Raw genomic sequence first — 22682 nt, forward strand, 5'->3', positions numbered from 1 at the left:
AGTCATTCATTATGTTGGTGCATTAATAACTTCTAATATCAACAATGTTGAAAACAACAGCAGAAGAAAACAGGCGAATACTATACTCCAATCTTAGAAGAGATTCAATAGTAGCATTGACTATTGTTTATTGAAGCTCACATACAGTACATTATGCTCTGTCACAACCTTCTACATCATGTCATATTTACAGACCAACTGTGGATAATTGTATTGAGTCCAGTCCTGTGTGAGTAATGTTTGTAATCTACACAGCTGCCCACTGTGATGGATTATTATTATATCAACCCAGTACTCCAAAGCATTATGGTTGAGTGAATTAACTTAAGACTTGTTTATAAATTATTTTTACATTTGCATGATTTAGAAGTAACTCGGTAGTGCAAGGGAGGAGGGAAATGAAAAGAACAAGCAGCTTTCACAAAAACATGGAGTTTCTATGGCAGTACACCCTGAATAAATCTAAACAAGCAGTAGTCTAATTACCATTAATGGCGTTAATATTTTACTTTCATTGCCTCTGATTAAGACAGCTGTGCTTCCCAGTAGGACACTCTCAGCTATGAAAATGGCCTTGGTGCATAAATACATGAGATACTCCCTCACTGCTGTGTCCTTGTCTGTGCTGAGGATAATCATTCCTGGTCACACACTTGTCTGGAGAGCTTTCTTATCAGGAAGTGAGAGTACAAAGGGGAAAAGGATGCCCTTAGCTGCAGAGAGGACACTCAAATCATCCGCTACGAAGCTCGGAGAGATCTCATCAGCCAGGAACCTCATGGTGAACTGGTGGCTTATGCAGTAGATAGTGTCGTCCACAACAACACACTGGAAGGCAGGGCAGTGGGCGAGGCGTTTGGTGCAGCATTCGTACCATAGTCGTGCCACGGTGTGGTAGCGGTACACACTGATGCCTAGCTGTGGGTTGACATCGAAGCGATACAGAAAGTTTCTTACCCCCACTATCTCGGTGGTCCTCATTTTGCTTCCCGTTATTGCGCTTTTCCTCCACACATTGGTTTTTGGGTTGTAGCGCAACAGTGTGTATCTCAGTGTTCCCCCTAGAACAAAGAGTTCCCCATTGCACACCGTGACATGGTGGGCCACAGCAAATGTATCATTGGGCAGTGGGGCCACAAAAGTCCATCTGTCAGAGCGGGGGTCATAGCGCTCTACGGTAGACAGACACTCCCCTCCGATGGCATAGATGCAGCCCTGCAGGGCTGCCAGTTTGCAGTGGGGCCTGGACTCATTCATAGGACTGATCTCTTTCCAAATGGACGTTACAGGGTTGTAGCAGAACACTCTCTTGGAAGGTTTCATCTCTCTGTCTGCGCCCTGCTGGCAGCCCCCCACTGCTACAAATAAGTAGTTGTCCATAGTGCACACGGCACAGCCTTTGGAGATGACTTCCTGTGGGATGGGACACAATGGGTGCCAGCTGTCTATATAATCATCATAACAGTAGAGACCACTGGATGGCTTGTTGGTGGCTCGCTGCTCTGTTTTTGTCCCTTGAGGACTACTCCCCACCCAGTCCTGAGGGACCATGTTGGCTGCCACTAAGAACTGCCTTCCTCTCATTCGCTGTTTCTGAATCTCATCCCGCTCGCCTGCTCTCAGCATCCCATACAGACCTGGGTCCCTGAGGACCTGGAGGTAGTTGTCAGACATCACTCTGAGGGCTGCCTGCTGCAGAGGGGCCTGCCCATGCTTCTTAGACAGCTCCAGCACCTCCATGCAGTTGCCCAAATCAAGTTTGGCCTTTAAGCTCTCCAACTCTGAGCTGCCCATGTTTTCTGGAGGCAGATTTACAAATCTAGCCCCAGCTATGGTTTCTAGGCTGGGCTTCTCCCATGCACTGGGGCCCCTGGTGTCTGTGGTGGGACTGAGGGGACTGACAGGGCTGGGATCCCCTGATGAATAGGCCTGAGAGTGGGGCCTCAGCTGGGTCGAGGCTCTGGGTATCAGAGAGGTGATCAGGAGTTCTGACTGTTCAGCCGCTGTGAGGTAGCTCTCCTTGCGTATGAGACCCGGCTTGATGGGAGATGTGGGCTCCGGACTAACTGGGGAGAACGGCCTCTCAACAGGACTCTGCGGCAAAACCAGATCACGCATGATGATGGGGCTTAGGGACGAGGGAGGCTCAGTGAGGCTGCTGCCACGGCATCCAAATTTCACAGACTGTGAGTCCAGTGAATTCCCCTCAAACTGACCCAATATGGAGTCTGTGATGGAGTGCGAGGAAGATTCCACAAAGTATTCATAGATCTTTCCCCGCACAATGCTCTGGTCCCCAGGTCCTTCCATCACAAGGTTGGCATCCTCCACTGTGATCTCTGCCTTGGAGAGAAAGCTGGAGTAGGCCCCCTGGAGCCCCAGGTCCTGCCTCAGCTCTCTGCCGACCCCCAGCCCCACACTGCCCTCCAGCCTCTGCAGAAAGCAAGGGGATCGACGGCCCGATGGGCTGGCCAGCCCACTGTCATTAGGATCACGGAGTTTCAAGATGGATCCAAACATACAATTATTGGTCTTAATCTCAGCCTCCTCAACAAACACGGGGATATCTTCCTCCAACTCCAAGCTGTTGTCCTCCTCTACATTTGATTCCTCTTGCAATGCAGCCATTTCCTTAGTGTTTGTGAACTTGCCTGCTTCTTCAATCTGGGTCACTTCTCCTTCCCCTGTCCCTGTATTGGTCTTGTCAGGTGTCAGGTCATCACTCTGTGAGTGGCCAGGCCGTTTGTCCCCATCACTTCTGGTGTCATGTTTGGCTGTGCTTGGAGGTCGCAGTTCCATCTTGCAGTTCAAACAGGTTCCAATGGGTGCTTCAGTGGTTCTGTCTGGAGGAGGCCTCACATAGAGCTGGGGTTTAGCTGCTGTACCCCTGGAGCTGTAGAACCTGTAAGCCCAGGAGATGAGCAGAACAGCGGCCACGGAACACGTCAGCTTCCCCAGCAGTTGCATGTCGAACTGGACACCCAGCAGATCTGCTATGGGCATGACTAAACGGAGGAGTTGCCAAGGTGAACAACCTTTTTGTCTGGGTATTTCTTTTCAGTGCATCTTAGCCAATGGTAGCTGGTAACCTGCAGGCTGCAGAGGTCTGAATACTGTGTCTGTTCTCTCTCTTCTCTCTGGACAACTTGTAAACTGATACCAACACTATTTACATCTCTCGCTGCTGGGGCGGGGCAGCGGTCACATTCCACCTGCAACAGGTGATCATGTTTGCTCTGGCCTTCACTATGTCGTAGAGAACAGTCATACTTAGATAGTTCCAGTGTACATATTTACATTTATTGACTCATCACAAGATGAGTTTATCATGTTGTTTACTGAGTGATTTAATTAAGTGTTTGAATAATTTGGAAACTATATCGCCACAAGGTTAAACACAGATTCAGACTATAGTGCTGTTGAGCCTAATGTTTACATGACTGTATTTGTAGGAGTGGCCTGGATCATATGTCTCTATTTCAGACCTATGTCAACAAGAAAATAATGATCCAGTTCAAACACATGACAGGCTGCTGTCTGCTGAAAACATGGTTTGACTAAGGCGTGGGAAAGGCTGATTGGTCACATTTAAGGACATCATGACCAGGATACAGTTGTTTGCACAGGCAAAACTAAAGATGAAATATCTTTCACTATACAACACACTATACAACACACTATACAACACATTGGTTTTGGCTCAGCTACAACAGGAAAAGAGGCCAGGGATCATGTTCTTATAGAAATGAACTATACATTAAAGCACAGACTTCTAAAAACAATGACTGTATGGTAATTTCTATCACACACCGTTATGAACGCGTACTGTAAGACAGAGCCTCAATGCCAAAAAGGAATGTTGACTGTATGAATCTGACAATATCATCCATATTTATAGACTGCGTTGACATACAATACATACATCTCTGTCACCCTTGAGTCCTGTCACTCAGTCACTGCAGTTAAGCTGTCAAATTGTAATTTGTGTTGCCGATAACGACACGCTTGACCGAGGCCAGAGTCATAACAAAGAGCTGGGCCGGCAGCGATGCGATGATCTCAGGGAGGTGTGTCCTGCAGGGAGCCATTTGACCGGTGTCCTCTGTGACATAGACACTATTTGGCCATCTGATAGCATAGGCTCCAGATGCCCATAAAGGGATCCGGATTCAGCCGGCATGGTTAGTGGTGAATAATTCACTGGTGTCACACAAAGGCAGCTCATTCTCCTCACTGCCTCCGCCATCTCAGGTGTACCATTCAGGAGCACTGCAGAACAAAATGATTGCTAGCATGTGCAGTGTTGTATGGAGACACTTTCACCTCTTCTCCTCCTGTGATATGATATTGTGATAAGATATGGACAGGAAATGGGAAATGTAAACAGTTTAAACAGCCGTAACTTTTTAAGGTGAACCATATAACCATAAGGGTTCTTTTTGGAGGATAGGTGGAGTGTGTAATAGATTAAGATCAGGTAGGATGAGGGGAAAGTGAACTCGGTAGCTATACATGACTATCAGAGGGCGAAATTACCATAAGGCCATTCTGATTACAAGTTTAGCACTGACGTGTGAAAAGATAAAGCAATTGATGTGTATATGTGTATTTGTTTATGTACTTGTGAAAAAAATATATTGCATACATCACAAGCATGATTACATAGATTTCCTCTGTTGGCCATCAGATATGCATGCCCTACAAATATCCTGAACACGACACAAACACAATAGAGCCAGGATGTCACGCAATATCCATCATTCAATGTGGTGTGCTTTTATTTGGTCCACTGTCTCTTTTATCATGGATGAGCCTTCAATGAACATCCACATACAGTGCATTCTGAAAGTATTCAGACCCTTTCCCTTTTTCCACATTTTGTTATGTTACAGCCTTATTCTAAAATGGATGAAATATTTTTTTTCCTTTATCAATCTACCCACAATACCCCATAATGACAAAGCAAAAACAGGTAAAAAACGTATTATTTACATAAGTATTCAGACCCTTTGCTATGAGACTCGAAATTGAGCTCAGGTGCATCCTGTTTCCATTAATCATCATTGAGATGTTTCTACAACTTGATTGGAGTCCACCTGTGGTAAATGCAATTGATTGGACATGATTTGAAATAGCACACACCTGTCTATATAAGGTCCAACAGTTGACACTGCAGGTCAGAGCAAAAACCAAGGGTACCAAAACATTGCTGCAGCAAGAAAACAGTGATTCTTAAATGGAAGAAGTTTGGAACCACCAAAACTCTTTCTAGAGCTGCCCTGCAAAACAGAGCTATCTGGGGAGAAGGGCCTTGGTCAAGGAGGTGACCAAGAACCAGATGGTCACTCTGACAAAGCTCCAGAGTTCCTCTGTGGAAACGGGAGAACCTTCCAGAAGGACAACCATCTCTGCAACACTCTACCAATCAGGCCTTTATGGTAGAGTGGCCACTCCTCAGCCACTCCTCAGTAAAAGGCACAACAGCTCGCTTGGAGTTTGCCAAAAGGCACTCTCAGATCATGAGAAACAAGATTCTTTGGTCTGATGAAACCAAGATTGAACTCTTTGGCCTGAATGCCAAGTGTCACTGGAGGAAACCTGGCACCATCCCTATGGTGAAGCATGGTGGTGGCAGCATCATACTGTGGGGATGTTTTTCAGCGGCAGGGACTGGGAGACTAGTCAAGATTGAGAGAATGATGAACGAAGCAAACTACAGAGAGATCCTTGATGAAAACCTGCTCCAGAGCACTCAGGACCTCTGACTGGGGGAAAGGTTCACCTTCCAACAGGACAATGACCCTAAACACACAGCCAAGACAACGCAGGAGTGGCTTCGGGACAAGTCTCTGAATGTCCTTGAGTGGCCCAGCCAGAGCAAAGACTTGAACCCGATCTAACATCTCTGGAGAGACCTGAAAATAGCTGTGTAGTGACGCTCCCCATCCAACCTGACATCGCTTGAGAGGATCTGCAGAGAAGAATGGGAGAAACTCCCCAAAAACAGGTGTGCCAAGCTTGTAGCATCATACCCAAGAAGACTCGAGGCTGCAATTGTTGCCAAAGGTGCTTCAACAAAGTACTGAGTAAAGGGTTTGGATACTTATGTAAATCTGGTATTTCCGTTTTGTTTAATTTATTACATTTGCAAACATTTCTAAAAACCTGTTTTTGCTTTGTCATTATTGGGTATTGTGTGTACGTTAATAGGTGAAAAAAAAACGGTTCAATCCATTTTAGAATAAGGCTGTAACGTAACAAAATGTGGAAAAGGTCAAGGGGTCTGAATACATTCCGAATGCACTGTACATATGTACTTTTTGTAAGTTAAATACTGGTTACATCCTTTCCTCAGATGGACTCTGAAAAACATGATTAGGAAAACAAATGAGTATATCCTGAACTCACAGAATTTATCATTTTGTAAACAAAGTAATGATGTGCATTTTACTCAGGCAGAGTAATTAAAGTAATTAAAAGACAATTTACACATTTCCTAATGCATTCATCATAGCTTTTGGAGCTGTTTTCTAAAAAAGAACAAGAAAAGTACGAGGTGTTTCATTTTTTAAGGTTACAAACACATTTTATTGTCTTAACCAATCTAGTGACTAAATGACAGCTTAACTTTGAAATACAGTGGGGCAAAAAAGTATTTAGTCAGCCACCAATTGTGCAAGTTCTCCCACTTAAAAAGATGAGAGAGGCCTGTAATTTTCATCATAGGTACACTTCAACAATGACAGACAAAATGAGAAAAAAAAATCCAGAAAATCACATTGTAGGATTTTTAATGAATTTATTTGCAAATTATGGTGGAAAATAAGTATTTGGTCAATAACAAAAGTTTATCTCAATACTTTGTTATATACCCTTTGTTGGCAATGCCAGAGGTCAAACGTTTTCTGTAAGTCTTCACAAGGTTTTCACACACTGTTGCCTGGTATTTTGGCCCATTCCTCCATGCAGATCTCCTCTAGAGCAGTGATGTTTTGGGGCTGTTGCTGGGCAACACGGACTTTCAACTCCCTCCAAAGATTTTCTATGGGGTTGAGATCTGGAGACTGGCTAGGCCACTCCAGGACCTTGAAATGCTTCTTACGAAGCCACTCCTTCGTTGCCCGGGCGGTGTGTTTGGTATCATTGTCATGCTGAAAGACCCAGCCACGTTTCATCTTCAATGCCCTTGCTGATGGAAGGAGGTTTTCACTCAAAATCTCACGATACATGGCCCCATTCATTCTGTCCTTTACACGGATCAGTCGTTCTGGTCCCTTTGCAGAAAAACAGCCCCAAAGCATGATGTTTCTACCCCCATGCTTCACAGTAGGTATGGTGTTCTTTGGATGCAACTCAGCATTCTTTGTCCTCCAAACACGACGAGTTGAGTTTTTACCAAAAAGTTATATTTTGGTTTCATCTGACCATATGACATTCTCCCAATCTTCTTCTGGATCATCCAAATGCTCTCTAGCAAACTTCAGACGGGCCTGGACATGTACTGGCTTAAGCAGGGGGACACGTCTGGCACTGCAGGATTTGAGTCCCTGGCGGCGTAGTGTGTTACTGATGGTAGGCTTTGTTACTTTGGTCCCAGCTCTCTGCAGGTCATTCACTTGGTCGGGGGGTGTGGTTCTGGGATTTTTGCTCACCGTTCTTGTGATCATTTTGACCCCACGGGGTGAGATCTTGCGTGGAGCCCCAGATCGAGGGAGATTATCAGTGGTCTTGTATGTCTTCCATTTCCTAATAATTGCTCCCACAGTTGATTTCTTCAAACCAAGCTGCTTACCTATTGCAGATTCAGTCTTCCCAGCCTGGTGCAGGTCTACAATTTTGTTTCTGGTGTTCTTTGACAGCTCTTTGGTCTTGGCCATAGTGGAGTTTGGAGTGTGACTGTTTGAGGTTGTGGACAGGTGTCTTTTATACTGATAACAAGTTCAAACAGGTGCCATTAATACAGGAGGACAGAGGAGCCTCTTAAAGAAGAAGTTACAGGTCTGTGAGAGCCAGAAATCTGGCTTGTTTGTAGGTGACCAAATACTTATTTTCCACAAATCCTACAATGTGATTTTCTGGATTTTTTTTCTAATTTTGTCTGTCATTGTTGAATTGTACCTATGATGAAAATTACAGGCCTCTCTCATCTTTTTAAGTGGGAGAACTTGCACAATTGGTGGCTGACTAAATACTTTTTTGCCCCACTGTATATACGTTTGTCATAAAATATGGTGGCCCTAGCTCTATCAATTTCTGAGTAAATAGGAAAGAAAAAAAAGTGTTACTTCCGTCCCGGTTCTCCGTGCTGAAACATAACATTGGGCATTACAGTATAGTGTTTCTCAACCATACCTACAGAAATCTGATACCATCCTCGCTTCGACAGGAAAAAAGGGGACAAAACTTCCAAAGCTGTGTTTTTGTTATACAATCAGATCGCATTCTTTCTCTCTAGTGCATGGGGGAAAGGAGAGTGGCTCGCTCATCACAGCAGCAGGCCGCAGCAAAACAAGCACAGCGGCAGAGCAGACACTTTCATTACAGGAATCATGAGAATAATGAACTTTACTGTTTGACCAAATTATGGTTTTAGCCGCCCAAAAAATAGGAAGTTCTGAGTGAGGTGAAAATTTAGAATTTGCTCTTTCTAAATTTATAGGCACCCTTATCTTTTATTATGATCCATGATCTTGTCTGTCTTAACTGATGACAGAGTTGGAGCATGTCTCTTTGCTGACGTCACGTTTGACTTTAAATGTTGCGTGACCTCAGCTTAGCCTATCACAAAACTGGGGCCGGCCATTGCCAACTGATCAGTCAAAGGCTCATTATAGATGAGTATAACAGAGAAATTGCGCAAACATCTTTAAAAAAAATCTTAACAGACCCATGGGCCCGCCGGCCGTGTCACTTTTTTATTGTCTTATTTATATATACAAATATTTCTGTGTGTACATTTCAACCAGACCACCCATTTGCCAGAATTGCCAGATGGCCAATCCGCCCCTGATTGTAATTTAGCAAGGTGAGACGACCCCATCCTCATAAGGATGGCTCTATCCGTTCTATTAAGCCCTAAAAATCTCCCCTCTTACCTCTCTGCTGGTTTAAGCCTTAATCCTTTAATACACGGTGTATCTAGAATAGTTTAAATTGCAATTCTCCCGAATTTCTGACGCAGGATTATTTTGCAGTAAGCAAACCCCTCACAGTGTGACAGTGGAGCGTAGACAAACATACAGACCAGTAGAAAGGGGTTAATGGCAATGTCAGAATGCTGTATATTCCAACCTAATTATTTCCAGAAATTGGAGTCTTTCAGAGACAGCCAAGACAGATTTGAAAAGTTGTGAAGGGCAGCTAAATTGTGTGTTAATCGCCAGCTTTAGTGTAGATATTCTGTAAAGAAAAGATGGCCCAAGGGATATTCTGGAGGTAAAAACGTCTGGAAGGATCATCAAATATTCCAGCCAAATTCATCCATATACACTTAACCATGACCTCAAAGTAGAGTAACTAACGGTTACTCTACTGTAACCGTTACTGTATACAGTAGATTCCTCATTATTCTGGGATGGGATTATTCTAACGGTTTTGTATGAACAGTATATTGACATCCTGTTATCCAAGATGTGATTAAGTAGGCCTTTAGAAGTAAGAATGAATTAAGTAGGTTTATCTATCTTCCATGGTAAAGACAATAAGGTAGTTTACTGCATGTCATTTTAAACACAGTTAGGTTGTAGAAGTAAAGTCAAGCCAAATTATTTGATAATCTCTCCATTTTAATACAGGTGATATGAAACAAATGCAACAACCCTGTTTACACTCTGCGTCGGGTGAGCATCTTCCTGGAATGGTGGATAACATGACCCTACTAGTAGATGTCAGGGGGAAGAGTTACATATTGTACACAACGCAGGTCACTTAAGATAGTATGCAACAAGTAAATAACTGGATTACAGGCCAGTGACAATGAGATGCATTGTTGAGCACTGCAACACACGAAAAGGAGAAAGAATTGTCAAACGTCACATGCACCACAACCCCGAACGGCTGACATAATGTAAGATACTGTACTTCCATTGTTTTTTCTATCCTCATTTAAAAACTTGCCACACAGACGATTCTGTCCTGACAGCCTGTAGGATTATCTCTTGAAACAGCAAGAAAGGATGAGAAAATACAAACAAAGGCTGTGAGCTGCTGCAAACCCTCCCAACTCTTCATCAACCATTCCTAACCTGAACCCATAAAACCTCTGATTATCTTCAATATTTACGCGGATGTACACAAAATACACTCAAAAAGAAGATTATCCATTTTCTCTTTGCGTTTAGTCCTATTGCACATTCCAAGCCATCCGGAAAAAACAACAACCGTGTAGCAATAAAAAACAATGTTCTCATTGAGTATTTAGTTTCCAGTTGTTCGTCTGTAGTTTAAAGATTGGGTACAGCACAGCCCAGTGAATGGGACAATTGGGTGGGGTCAATGTGGTGGGCCTGCCAACACCGGTCGGTTCATGTCTCTCGCTACAGTCAACTCCTGCAACGTTTGAACATATCAAAACAAACCCAAATGCTCTTTTCCCCCTTTTTTAGCAACTGATTTTTATTGATCAACAGGCAGAGGTGGGACAAGAAACAAAAAAGAGGGTGTGGTCAGGGGAAGGGGTATACTGGAGGTGGTTATTCTCATGTTCAGTACGTTATGCTGTTTTCTTTATATTATAATCTTGGTTATTATTTCATTACAAAAACAGAGTGGAGGGCCATCGGGTGGTGGCACTGGTTCCTGAAAGACTGACGCATGGAGGGCCTGTTGGATGACTGGAAAATGCTTGCAGGACTGTGTGTGTGGTGTGGGTGTGTGTGTTGGAGGGGCTTGGGTTATGCTTGTGTGTGTGTGTGTGTGTGTGTGTGTGTGTGTGTGTGTGTGTGTGTGTGTGTGTGTGTGTGTGTGTGTGTGTGTGTGTGTGTGTGTGTGTGTGTGTGTGTGTGTGTGTGTGTGTGTGTGTGCATTGTGTGTGTTGGCAGGAAGGTTTCACGTCAGTTCCACAGTCACTGTGAGGACCAGGGTCAGCACCATCCATATAGGTCCAAGCACATCCACGCGAGGGGTTCCATCTGCAAGGGCCAGAGGAAGACATAGTCAGATCACTATTTATAATATCCAATCACTAGACACACAGAAACTAAACTAAATCTAAATAATTAAGACAAAGCAGACTTGAATTTCAAGTCAATTTCAATTTCAATTATTGCCATAATGTTAAACTAAATGAAACCAATTCATGTACTGACAGATCAGATTTGGTCAGATGTTATCCCCTGGTAAAGGCTTTCAAAACAAGGACAATTGGCAATTCTGTCTCTTTGCTTTAATGGCAGCTTAACCACATTCTCCACTAAAAATGATATTGCTGCTAGAACTACACTTGAAATAGCCTCATGTTCTCCCGTTGTTTAAGTAGGATTGCAATAAAAACAACTACTATGGCCACTGCCTTCACTCCTTCCCTTGTGTCTCTATACCTCAGTTAATTTCCATTATCATCAATATTCTAAAACATTTGTTAGGACAGCCAGAGTATTGAAGCTCTGACAGAGATGGAAGAGCAGCTTGGTTTGTTGCTCTGCTGTAGCCCCTGTTCTGACTGACTGATAGGGTGATCTTCCCACACACACAGGGGGAGGAGTGGGCCGATCAGCCACTAAGCGTTCAGACATGTGTGCAGCGACCTCTCGGGCCATGTTCTACACCTATTTGACTTGCATGCGAGTCATGTCTGTGCCTCGCACTGCCTCGCACCGCGATCGGTGGCTTCCACGTTGACCTGATTCTGTCCTTGCTGTGGCACACCTGCCCCTGTGCTTACCCGGATCATTTGCATATTCAAATATACATCCGTAAGATATGGCAAGATGAGCAGCAGAAAGAGAAAGAGACTGAGAGAGAGCCCTCATATACCTCTGTGCTTCCTCTGATAATCCCTTATCTTTACATATGATAATCTGAGGTGCAGCAAATGAGGCCTCACACTGGGTATGATACAACCCTAATCTCACAGTTCTCACAAAGTGATAAAAGTGGATAGTGACTGAAACATGATTGTATCTGAACATAGAGGGGAGCGATTTCTGGTTAATCTGTTCCCTTGTGTTGATTATAGAATGATAGACATGTCTATCTACACCTGTCGTCAGTTTGCTTATACATCAAACGCTAACCAAGAAGTAGCTAGAAGTCCTTTGTTACTGTGCCATTTTGGATACAAATTGCATGCTTGTCATCGCAGATGTTTTCAACTACATATTGAGAAATGTGTGAGAAGCAAACAAACAGGAGAAATGCTTTTTAAAAGACAACAATAGAAACTTTCTCTGTCCACCATCTTCATAGCTGCCATACTTACTGTTCGGATTCTGAGTGTTTTTCATCATGGCCGGATTTTCTGTTGAGAGACATGAAGGGGAAACGGAGAGAGAGGGAGAGAGAGACCAAGACCAAGAGAGAGCGAGAGAAAGAGAGAGAGGGAGAGAGAGACCGAGACAGAGAGAGAGACAGAGACAGAGACAGAGACAGAGACAGAGACAGAGACAGAGACAGAGACAGAGACAGAGACAGAGACAGAGAGAGAGAGAGAGGCAAAATAAGTGAGATGAGGAGAAAATAGAGAGCTGTTCCTAAAGCTCATGTAAAATAACATCCCCCTGGTGAGTCTGTATTAATAGAGCTGTGAACATTGGGTACTCTGGCATAACAAGTTAGAGCAGCAGTTAGAACAGTGGTCTGAGGGTGGAACAAGAAGGCAACAGCAGAGCTCCTTTTCTAACAAATTCCCCAAACTGCTGTTCTTTCAGCATCCACATGTGATTTCCCCACTTAGTCCACAAAGACAGAGAGAAATCAGTGGGTTTGTGACAGCCCGCCCCTTCACTGGTGAGTCACTTCAGTGTAATCACCGAGGGTATTATATCTAAGGTGCTTGGAAATGTTCATCATTAAGATATGAGTATTGCTTTCTGCCAGTGGAGAGTCTCAATAGCATCCCATCCTTATACTCTATTATACCTGATGATGTATAATGAACAGTTAGCCAAGTGAGCAGAGCTCCAAATATCCACCCTGCCCCTGGAGAGTGAAGTGTCTCATTTGAAGGCCACGGGGGATGGTGCCAAGGTCACTCAATCGCCATTTAGCTCCCCTAAGCATGAGTGGAAGCCATCTAGGATATAGACGTAGACAGATAGCCTACACTCCACACATAGCCGATGACAACTGATCAGGCATCCGGGTGTTAAATAAGCATTCATGCTCTTTCTACCAAAACGCTCCCCAAGGTAACACCTTCCCAAAGTGGCAGTTTCCCTAGAAGGAGGCTCTTTGAGCCCTTCCAACAATTTGTACATTTCTGACATTTTCTAAATCGTGCTCACGGAAGGATGTCAAGGTGGGGATTTATAAATCATGGACAGATCGTTTCTTAGTTGCATTATAGCAGTGTAAGCAGATTACCGTTGGGACACATGTCCTGTGAATATGTTAACCCTGGACACTAGCCCTTGAACATATGAACGCAGTTAGACTCCAATTTACACTGGGTGTACAAAACATTAGGAAGACATGCCTAATATTGAGTTGCACCCCCTTTGACCCCAGAACAGTCTCTACAAGGTATCACAAGTGTTCCACAGGGATGCGGGCACATGTTGACTCCAATGCTTCTCACAGTTGTGTCAAATTGTCTGGATGTCCTTTGGGTGGTGGACCATTCTTGATACACACGGGAAACTGATGAGTGTGAAAAATTCAGCAGCGTTGCAATTCTTTACACACGCAAACTGCTGAGCCTGTCACCTACTATCATACACTGTTCAAAGGCACTTAATAACCTCTTGACGCTAGGGGTCAGATTTTTTATTTTAATTTTAAATAACGTTCCCAAGGTAAACGGACTATTTCTCAGGTCCAGATCGTAGAATATGCATATAATTTACAGATTAGGATAGAAAACACTCCAAAGTTCCCAAAACTGTCAAAATATTGTCTGTGAGTATAACAAAACTGATTCTGCAGGCGAAAACCTGAGGAAATCTAACCCGGAAGTGTTTTTTTAATTTTTTATCTGTGTTTCCTTGCCCGTCTTTCTTCCATTTAAAGGGGTATCAACCAGATTCCTTTCCCAATGGCTTCCTCAGGCTGTGACCAGGCTTTAGACATAGTTTCAGGCTTTTATTTTGAAAAATGAGATTTTTCAAAAGTAGTCAGGTGTCCTTTGATTAGTTCCTGCCCGCGAGAGGGGTAGCTCTCGCAGGCAGGGCATTTTCTCTTACGGATACTTTTTGGAATTTTCGTCGAACGGAACGAGGCTTTGGTTTTCTGAACATAACGCGCAACCCAAATGGCGTTTTTTTGTTATAAAAGTAATATTTATCGAACAAAAAGAACATTTATTGTGTAACTGGGAGTCTCGTGAGTGCAAACATCCGAAGATTATCAAAGGTAAGCGATTCATTTGATTGCTTTTCTGACTTTCGTGACCAAGCTAACCAAGCTAATATAAGACTAACTGTTCTAGCATTGATTGATAGACTCACAAAAGCTTGGATTGCTTTCGGTGCAAAGCATATTTTCAAAATCTGACATGATAGGTGGATTAACAACAAGCTAAGCTGTGTTTTGGTATATTTCACTTGTGATTGCATGATTATAAATATTTTTAGTAATATTTTTGAATCTGATACGTTTGGGAATTTTCTTCTGCCTTTCAGGACTGGAACGAGGCTGTAGTTTTCTGAACATAACGCGCAACCCAAATGGCGTTTTTTTGTTATGAAAGTAATATTTATCGAACAAAAATAACATTTATTGTGTAACTGGGAGTCTCGTGAGTGCAAGCATCCAAAGATTATCAAAGGTAAGCGATTAATTTTATTGCTTTTCTGACTTTCGTGACCATGCTAATTTGGGGCTAACTGTTGTAGCATTGATTGATACACTCACAAAAGCTTGGATTTCTTTCGCTGTAAAGCATATTTTCACAATCTGACACGATAGGTGGATTAACAACAAGCTAAGCTGTGTTTTGGTATATTTCACTTGTGATTGCATGATTATAAATATTTTTAGTAATATTTTGCGCCCTGCAATTCAGCGGTTGTTTAGGAAAATGATCCCGCTAAAGGGATCCGTAGGGCAGAGAAGTTAAATATTTTGTCTTGCCAATTCACCCTCTGAATGGCACACACAATGTCTCAATATTCTCAAGGCTTAAACGTCCTTCTTTAACCTGTCTCCTCCCCTTCATCTACACTGATTGAAGTGGACTTAACAAGTGACACCAATAAGGGATAATAGGTTTAAACTGGATTCCCCTGGTCAGTCTATCTCATATAAAGAGCAGGTGTTCTTAATGTTTTGTACATTCATTGTATATCAGTTCCATCTCTTGCACAGCAGTTATCTCTAAAACGAGAGTAGAGAATATATAACACATAGGAGAAGTCATTCATCCTCGGAGCAGCGGATTTGATTAAAGTAGAGCAGCTATGATTGACAGGCCTCTGATCAGTTTTAATTCCAAAGGGCTCATGGGTAAACACATCCAGGGCAGCAGGACATACAGTACAAGAGTAATAGTCAGCAAGCAGTCCAACTCCCACATCAACTAAAGCAAACTGGGACTGCGATAAATAGCACATCATGAAAAGACTGATCGAGCTTGCACGTGATGGGTCGTTGAACAAAGAGGTGGGATGACACTGTCAACAAAAAATATAATTTATTATATTATGGGCCTCTCATGTGATTATTAGCAGTCAGTGTTGGAGAAAATGGGTACAATACACGCTGCTTGTGGGATTCTAATGGCTGTTGGATTTTTACTCACCCAGATGAGAGGCATTACTCACTTATGTAAATCAGCCTTTGTTGGAGAGGCATTGTTGAGTCATTTAGTGATACAATCACTTATTAATCATGCACTTAGTTTGCATAGATAATTCATATCTAAAAATGGCCAGAAATCTCTTATTTTTTTTACATAAATGCGATGCTTAACACTTTACAGTATGTGGATGAATAATATTAACCGTTGAAACACAATTTTAATAGTGTTTGAAATTTGAATAAGGATATTCCTTTGAATAGTGGGAATAAAATATCCCATGAATAAGAATTAGTGTTAAGTTTTTGATTTTCTGCAATGCTCTCTAGGATTAGAGAATATGGTGATGAGTTTAGACACGTACCAAAGACGATGAGGCGAGTGTGCGTGTCCGTGGAGCCCAGGGGATTCTGGGCCGTGCAGCGGTACATGGAGCCGTTGAGTTCGGCTGGCACTCTCTCCAAAATCAGCTCCTTCCCATCCCACTCGGCACTCCCGTCCAGCAGACGGCCCCCAACCCGGGTCCAGGTGAAGAGGGGCTCAGGGAACACCTCATTCTATCAACAGACCACCGCAGTGTGTGTGAGGGAGGGAGGGAGGGACAAGAGGGGAACAAGAGATAAGTCCCAGCCAAGAGATTAAGAACAAAGGCTATATGAATAATACACGCTCTATTTCCCCCTAACGCAATGGTGAGTTAACAGCATGCATTAATAATCAACACTACATTTACAAAATGTTTCTCATTCTCATGCCTCTTCAGAGAGTTCCCCACAGTTTTAAAATATTTCCCTTTTCAAAAGGGTTGTCATGGTTATTAAGAGGGCTATTCTCCCTCAGAGAATAAGTGTTCCTGCTGTCCTCCTCTGGATGTCTTTTCTGCCATCTGCTGGATACAGACATGTTATTAGAATCAAGTCAGCTGGAGAGCACGTCAGCAGGGGAGGAGAGGGCGTTAAGTAGAGAGAGTGGTATGAGGGGTTGTGGTGCTCAAAGGTTATTCAAAGGGAACAACATATCATCAGGAATTATGATCCCTCCACACATGGTCAAAGAAGAACTGGCTAGGGAACTCTACTGTTTCATCTAGTCTGCACTGCAGGACTGAGGGCCAAATATGTTGCTGTCAATCATCTTGGGTGAAAGGGGACAAAGAGATTGACAAACGATTGACGTCTATTCCTGAAGAAAAGTGTGATGCAACAGAATGAAATTCCATTAAGATAAACTAACTGTTAGTGATAATCTGACTAGATTTTCTTTTAGCAATTAGAAATGTGACATCCCAGCCCTTTTAAAGAATCTATGACGACTTGACTCTTGCCACTTTGTGTGACCCATAGAAATGCTTTAATGAACTGAATATCTGCCTTGACAAGCTGGTTTGTCATCGTTCTGACTAAGCTGGTGTGATTTGTGTCACCTTTCAAAAACGACTGTGCTGATAAGAGTTATTGAACCTCCGAATTCACATGATGACAGAAGTGAAAAGGGTTTGTTGATCCGGGATAGTCTCATGGCATAAGGTCACACCAAGATAAAAAAAAACATTGAAAGGTCCGAGTGAGACCTTCCTGTCACATATCCCCAACGGCCTTAGAAAAACCAAATTAAGAAGACCAGCCCCAATGAAAGAGTCAGTGCCTTTCTCATCTTCATATGTATTAACACAGATTGGGGACTAAGCATATCAATGGAAAGAAATGCAAAACCCCACACTGTGTGATTATGTATCATTCTGATACTATAAACCGTAGGGGATACTGATATCTTTTTTTATCACACTATGAGAAGGCAAGAGAGGTAAAATATGTTTTAGCACTAAATCTTATCTACTGGTGAAACCCCAGAGCCTTGGTCCAGTGAAGGATAAGGGAGATTTCCTTTGGGATGAATCTCCATGCACTGACGTCTGCTTCCGAAGGGCCCAATTGGCTGTACGTTCCAGTCAAGCCTGTTTATAGTGACCATTCTTAACACTATTCAAAGGAAAACTTCAAATACCATGAGATCAGTGGGTGGAGATACTCACATACATCTGCCCAGGTTTCAGCCTGCTGCACTAAACTAAACTTAAAGGCACCGGATCAGTGCCATGATTAGATCCTCTTCAATTCAAAAGTAGAAAACCAGAATAAAACAATGACAAACAGACACTTTATGAAAACAAACAGTGCTATCATGTCCAGAAATTCATGAACCAGTGAATGAACAGTAACAAAGGCGATTGGTGTGCTGGTCTATTAGCATGACCTTTCAGGATTAACCTTATCCTCTCTACCTGGCTGGCTCTAGCAGGCAGCGCCACCACTGTGTCATCCCTATCCCTGTCACTGAGATTGGGATCAGCTAAATACTATTCACACTGCAGGAAAGATTGTCTTTTTTTGACAGAGGATGATAGTTTAACAAAAAAAAACAACTCCTAACAGGAATGCTCTAGCAGGAACAAACCCTCACTCTGCTCTGCTGAGGAATCCTCTAACAGCTTGACATGGATGCCTATTGGCTTAAGGAGATAGACTTAAGAAAACAACAGAACATCAGAGAATTGGAGGTATCCATAAACAAACAGATTTGGAAAGGGTTATTCATTTTTCATTGAAATAGTGTAATGCCTTGAGGCATAGGCAGTACGCAACAGTGGAACAGGAATGTGAAAAGATAAGAATATTCCCTCCAAAAATTCAAACCAGTCACATTTTCCAATAGTGCACTTAAAAAAATAAAATCCCACAGAACAACAAACAGTATGCTAGCCTTAGACCGAGAAGACATATGGTATATCCCTCACCCTGTAAGAATGGTCACTATATCAGAAAACTCGTCAGGCTTAACTGCACATCTCCCCTGTCCCCTCCTATCCCAAACTGACATGGCTCTCCGGTTTCATAAACCCCCATGCACTTACCCCAGGAACCCCAGCGCCTACCTGGAATCCTTGCACAGTGATGCGCACCGTGTCCCCTACCTTTGCCCTGGTGGGGGTCATCAAAAGCTTGGGGCCCTTAGGAGCCGCTGGGAGAGAAAGAGAAAGAAAGAAAGAAAGAAAGAAAGAAAGAAAGAAAGAAAGAAAGAAAGAAAGAAAGAAAGAAAGAAAGAAAGAAAGAAAGAAAGAAAGGAGAGAAAAAAGCAGTGTCATCCCAGTGGCATGTGAAGTAAATCCAGGAGGCACCTTTTTATTTTGGATAGGGGTAGAGACGGAGAGAGAGGCGAATACAATTTCCTGTCAATTAAGGTCATGGTGTGAGAGGCTAGGGACCTCCATGTCCTTTCATCAACAGCTAGGACAATGGTGGATTTATTTCCCCTTGGAGAGAGGGGACTAAATTGGATAGATAGTCATTACTGGAGGAGAATCGGAGCTCCCCAGGAGGAGTGTGGAGGCAGCGAGATAAGGAACACTCAGAGAACCTTGTCTTGGTACAGACAGGAGTCCTCAGATGATATCCATTATGTTCCTACTGAAACAATGGACGTTTCAGGAGAGGGGAAATGGAAGCTTCCATATTCTTCACTTTCAGAGGGGCCTTTGGATTGTGTATGGAGCAGAGATTGAATGAAGACATTGAGTGATTTGCATATGATTTAAGATTTAGTGTCATCTGTTAATCTACTGTATGTAAACAGTACTGTACAGCACTGTACAGCACTGTAGCAGGAGGACAGAGAGTCATTTTGTGGTGATGTGGCCATCATTGTGGGTTAAATGGGATCTGCATGAACTGGTTCTGCATTGTTTGAGTTGATTAACAATTTCCCTCTAGATAACCATATAGAATGCTGTGATCCCGAATGTTAGACAATGAACCAAATACAAGTGATGAGATTTGGTTGGTCAGAGATGCACGCACAAGTATAGTTATTCAGGAACCTTACAATGATTCAAATTCACACTTTTCAATATAAATCAAGTGCTTGTTTCAATTGATGAGTGAAACTAAAATAAAAATAGATAAATTACCTCAATTTCACCCATAAATCAAGTCATAAAGTGTTGGCCGAACCGAATGAAGCATCTCTTTTCTTGGGAAGTTACTGAATCTTACCCTGCATCTGGCTAATGGAATAAGAGTTACTCTGTCACATTTGAAATGGGGATTGGAAATATGCATTGCACACATATAATCAAGTCAGGGGACCCTTTTAGATAACAGGATCTCCATCCTTCTCTTTCTGTTGCTCTCTTCCAGAGACATGAATCAGATGGAGGCATCACGATGTAGAGCACGGAGTGGGGAGACAGACGCAAGACTAGCGATACACATGAGAGATTAAGAGCTTGTCAACACAATGACAACAGTGACTCACTACAGTTACTACGTTGAAATGAAATGGGGGAATGAATCTTGGGCTAGCTAAATGTGTAAGAATAATATATCTGAAGGAACTGGGCAGAACTATAGTCGAGCACCTCTATTGTGTTAGGCCTAAAGTAGCCATATCAATCATCGCCCCATAAATGAATGATATGACATTGAACCAAGCTCATCATACACATCAAATAACAGTATTTTGCTTTAAGTGGTCTCAAGTCCATGATGAAGATGTCACTTTGCCAGTTATCATGGGAGTGTGATTGCCACGCTGCCTGCTTCCCACCTCCCACTTTCCGTCTGAAGGGTATTTTCAGTATTGGTTTCATGGCGTCACAGTGCTTGCTGGCACTGCCAAGAGGATGATGGCTGATTTCTGGGATCCACTCCAACAACGACAGTTGGTGTACCACGTCATCACTTTTGATTAGGACAGCATGCAATGTGACTGACATACTGCGGCACCCAGGAGGGCCTCACAAGGAAATAAGTCCTGGTCTCCCAAGATGTCGGCCAGCAACCCAACCTCCTCACTTTACAGCATGGAACTGTTAGCACTATGGGATGGGTCAGTGCACACACAGTGCCCTCAGTAAACAACAGCGCTCGCTGCATCAGGTGGGCTTTGTGATCCAGCCAAACATCAGCAGGGCTGGCCTCTGACTATACAGATTTGGATGACTGCAGAGAACTCCAAAATAGACAGAGAACCTGCAGTATTGGCTGGTTGAATGGTTTGACTGTGTGGTAGAGAGAGCGAAGACAGAACCAGCAATTTAAAAGGGTTGACTGTAGGATAATTGCGTCATCATCAATCCAACACTGTATAATTCAATGCACACATCCAACCCGCAGCCTGGATTGGACTTCATACAACAGCAAGATGAAAGTGGGATAAATATGGAGATGAGACGCAGGTGAACATAGAGACACACACACGCAAAGATGCACGCATGCACACACACACACACACACACACACACACCGCACAGATCAACACACAGAGCATCTGCTCTCTGATTATCAGTCTGGCGAGGAAATGACTGGTGTATGCAGCCGTGGATCATTTCTCAGCACTGTATATGAAATTACAATTCCTCCAGTCTGTTCATGCTGCTAAATAATAGACCATGCAAATAAAAAGAGTACTTTTAATTATTCAGATGTGCTGAGTTCATAAATTCTGGAATGGAGAGGCCCAGGTGAGAAACCCACAGAGGTGTTGCTCATTCTGAGAGGCTCCCAAGACCCCAGCCCAAATCCATTTGTAAGGCGAGCACGGAGCAGCTTGTGAATATTCATGAAATGTAATACAACATTGGTCGGTTGTCAGATTGTCGCTCTGTCTCATGTGGCAATATTAAATCAGTGAAATATTTATTACTTATGGGCAGTGCAAAGACTGACCAAATACACCTTGGAAAGCCATGGCCAAGGAAAGGGAGTGGGTGACACATCCCAGGAGCAATTAGCTGGCTTTAACTGTATAATCAGAAGACCGAGTTCTGCCCAATCTGAGGGATTGATTTAAAATGTGTCCCATTTTAGATGATCACATTCTACCAGGATATAAGGATATAAGAAATAATGTTTTGAAGTGGTGACATACATTTGCTACCTCAACACCTGTACTGTCTATTGTTGCATAGCCTACCCCAAGAGCTCTCACTCATACCACTCCAGTTTGAATCTGCTCCAAGCAGGTTTATGAATGCTATGAATTTCAAGTGTGCTCCAATTAAAATCAACTAATGCACATCTTCTGTTCTCTATTCTCAGGGTGTTGAGGAGGAATATCTGGAGAAGCTCTTTCCATCTCTTTAAATAACAAAGCTACTGATAATTGAATGGCTTGAATTGCAGCATAGAAAAAGCCTTGTGAAAATATGAAAGGCATTGACAGTTAGCAAGGCTTTCTCTGTGCCTAAATCCCTCTGGGCCGAGTATATTTTACCATCAACATGTAACAATGGTAAAGAGGAGGCTGTTTCAATCAACACTCTAGCTATTTGTCTTGAGAAGACAGATACTACAGGTGTAGGATCTTAATTTGAACCAGTTTGCTACAGCAGAAAAATTTGAATTAAATTGATTATAATTAATGGACATTTTTGTAGGGGTTGACATTTTTCTTAAGGGAAAATTAAGTCTGGAAATTACAAACTTCAGAAGCCTTTTTAAACATCAAATACACTACAAGTTTTTAAATTCAGGCATTGCAGGAAAGTTATCCTGCAACAGGGTGATCAAATTAAGATCCTACATCAGTAGATTCTTATTAATCTTTTCATGATAATGTTCTTATTCCTATGTGTTATATTCCTGCTTGGCATTGGAGCGTTAATATATGAGAGTAAAAACATAAACAGGTTAAACATTTATTATTTGCACTATGCAGGCTCTTAAGCATTAAGCTGGCTCTTTCCCTGGCACATAGCCACTTGTCAGCCATGGTTGGTAAATCCTTTATAGGC

The 22682-nt window shown here is 42.8% G+C and overlaps 2 protein-coding genes across 3 annotated transcripts in view; both read right to left on the bottom strand.

Annotated features, from left to right (window-relative positions):
• Nucleotides 1-93: 93 nt before the first annotated feature.
• On the bottom strand, nt 94-4854 carry LOC139558511 (kelch domain-containing protein 7A-like). Its single transcript, XM_071373676.1, has one exon. It carries the CDS (start codon nt 3001-3003, stop codon nt 646-648), a length of 2358 nt encoding a protein of 785 aa, XP_071229777.1. The 5' UTR covers nt 3004-4854; the 3' UTR covers nt 94-645.
• A 4910-nt stretch (nt 4855-9764) lies between these two features.
• The window catches only part of LOC139558528 (immunoglobulin superfamily member 21-like), a 307618-nt gene continuing 294700 nt past the window's right edge, over nt 9765-22682 (bottom strand). The window contains exons 7-10 of one of the 2 annotated variants that reach the window (XM_071373699.1): nt 18804-18910; nt 16257-16449; nt 12419-12457; nt 9765-11129 (exon numbers count right to left, since the gene is read on the bottom strand). In XM_071373699.1, the coding sequence (XP_071229800.1) occupies nt 11047-11129; nt 12419-12457; nt 16257-16449; nt 18804-18910 (422 nt within the window). In that variant the 3' untranslated portion in view covers nt 9765-11046. The remainder of the gene's footprint in view (nt 11130-12418; nt 12458-16256; nt 16450-18803; nt 18911-22682) is intronic. The other variant, XM_071373706.1, reaches the window with a different exon arrangement.

Source organism: Salvelinus alpinus, chromosome 2 (assembly GCF_045679555.1).
Source record: "Salvelinus alpinus chromosome 2, SLU_Salpinus.1, whole genome shotgun sequence".
NCBI lineage: Eukaryota > Metazoa > Chordata > Actinopteri > Salmoniformes > Salmonidae > Salvelinus > Salvelinus alpinus.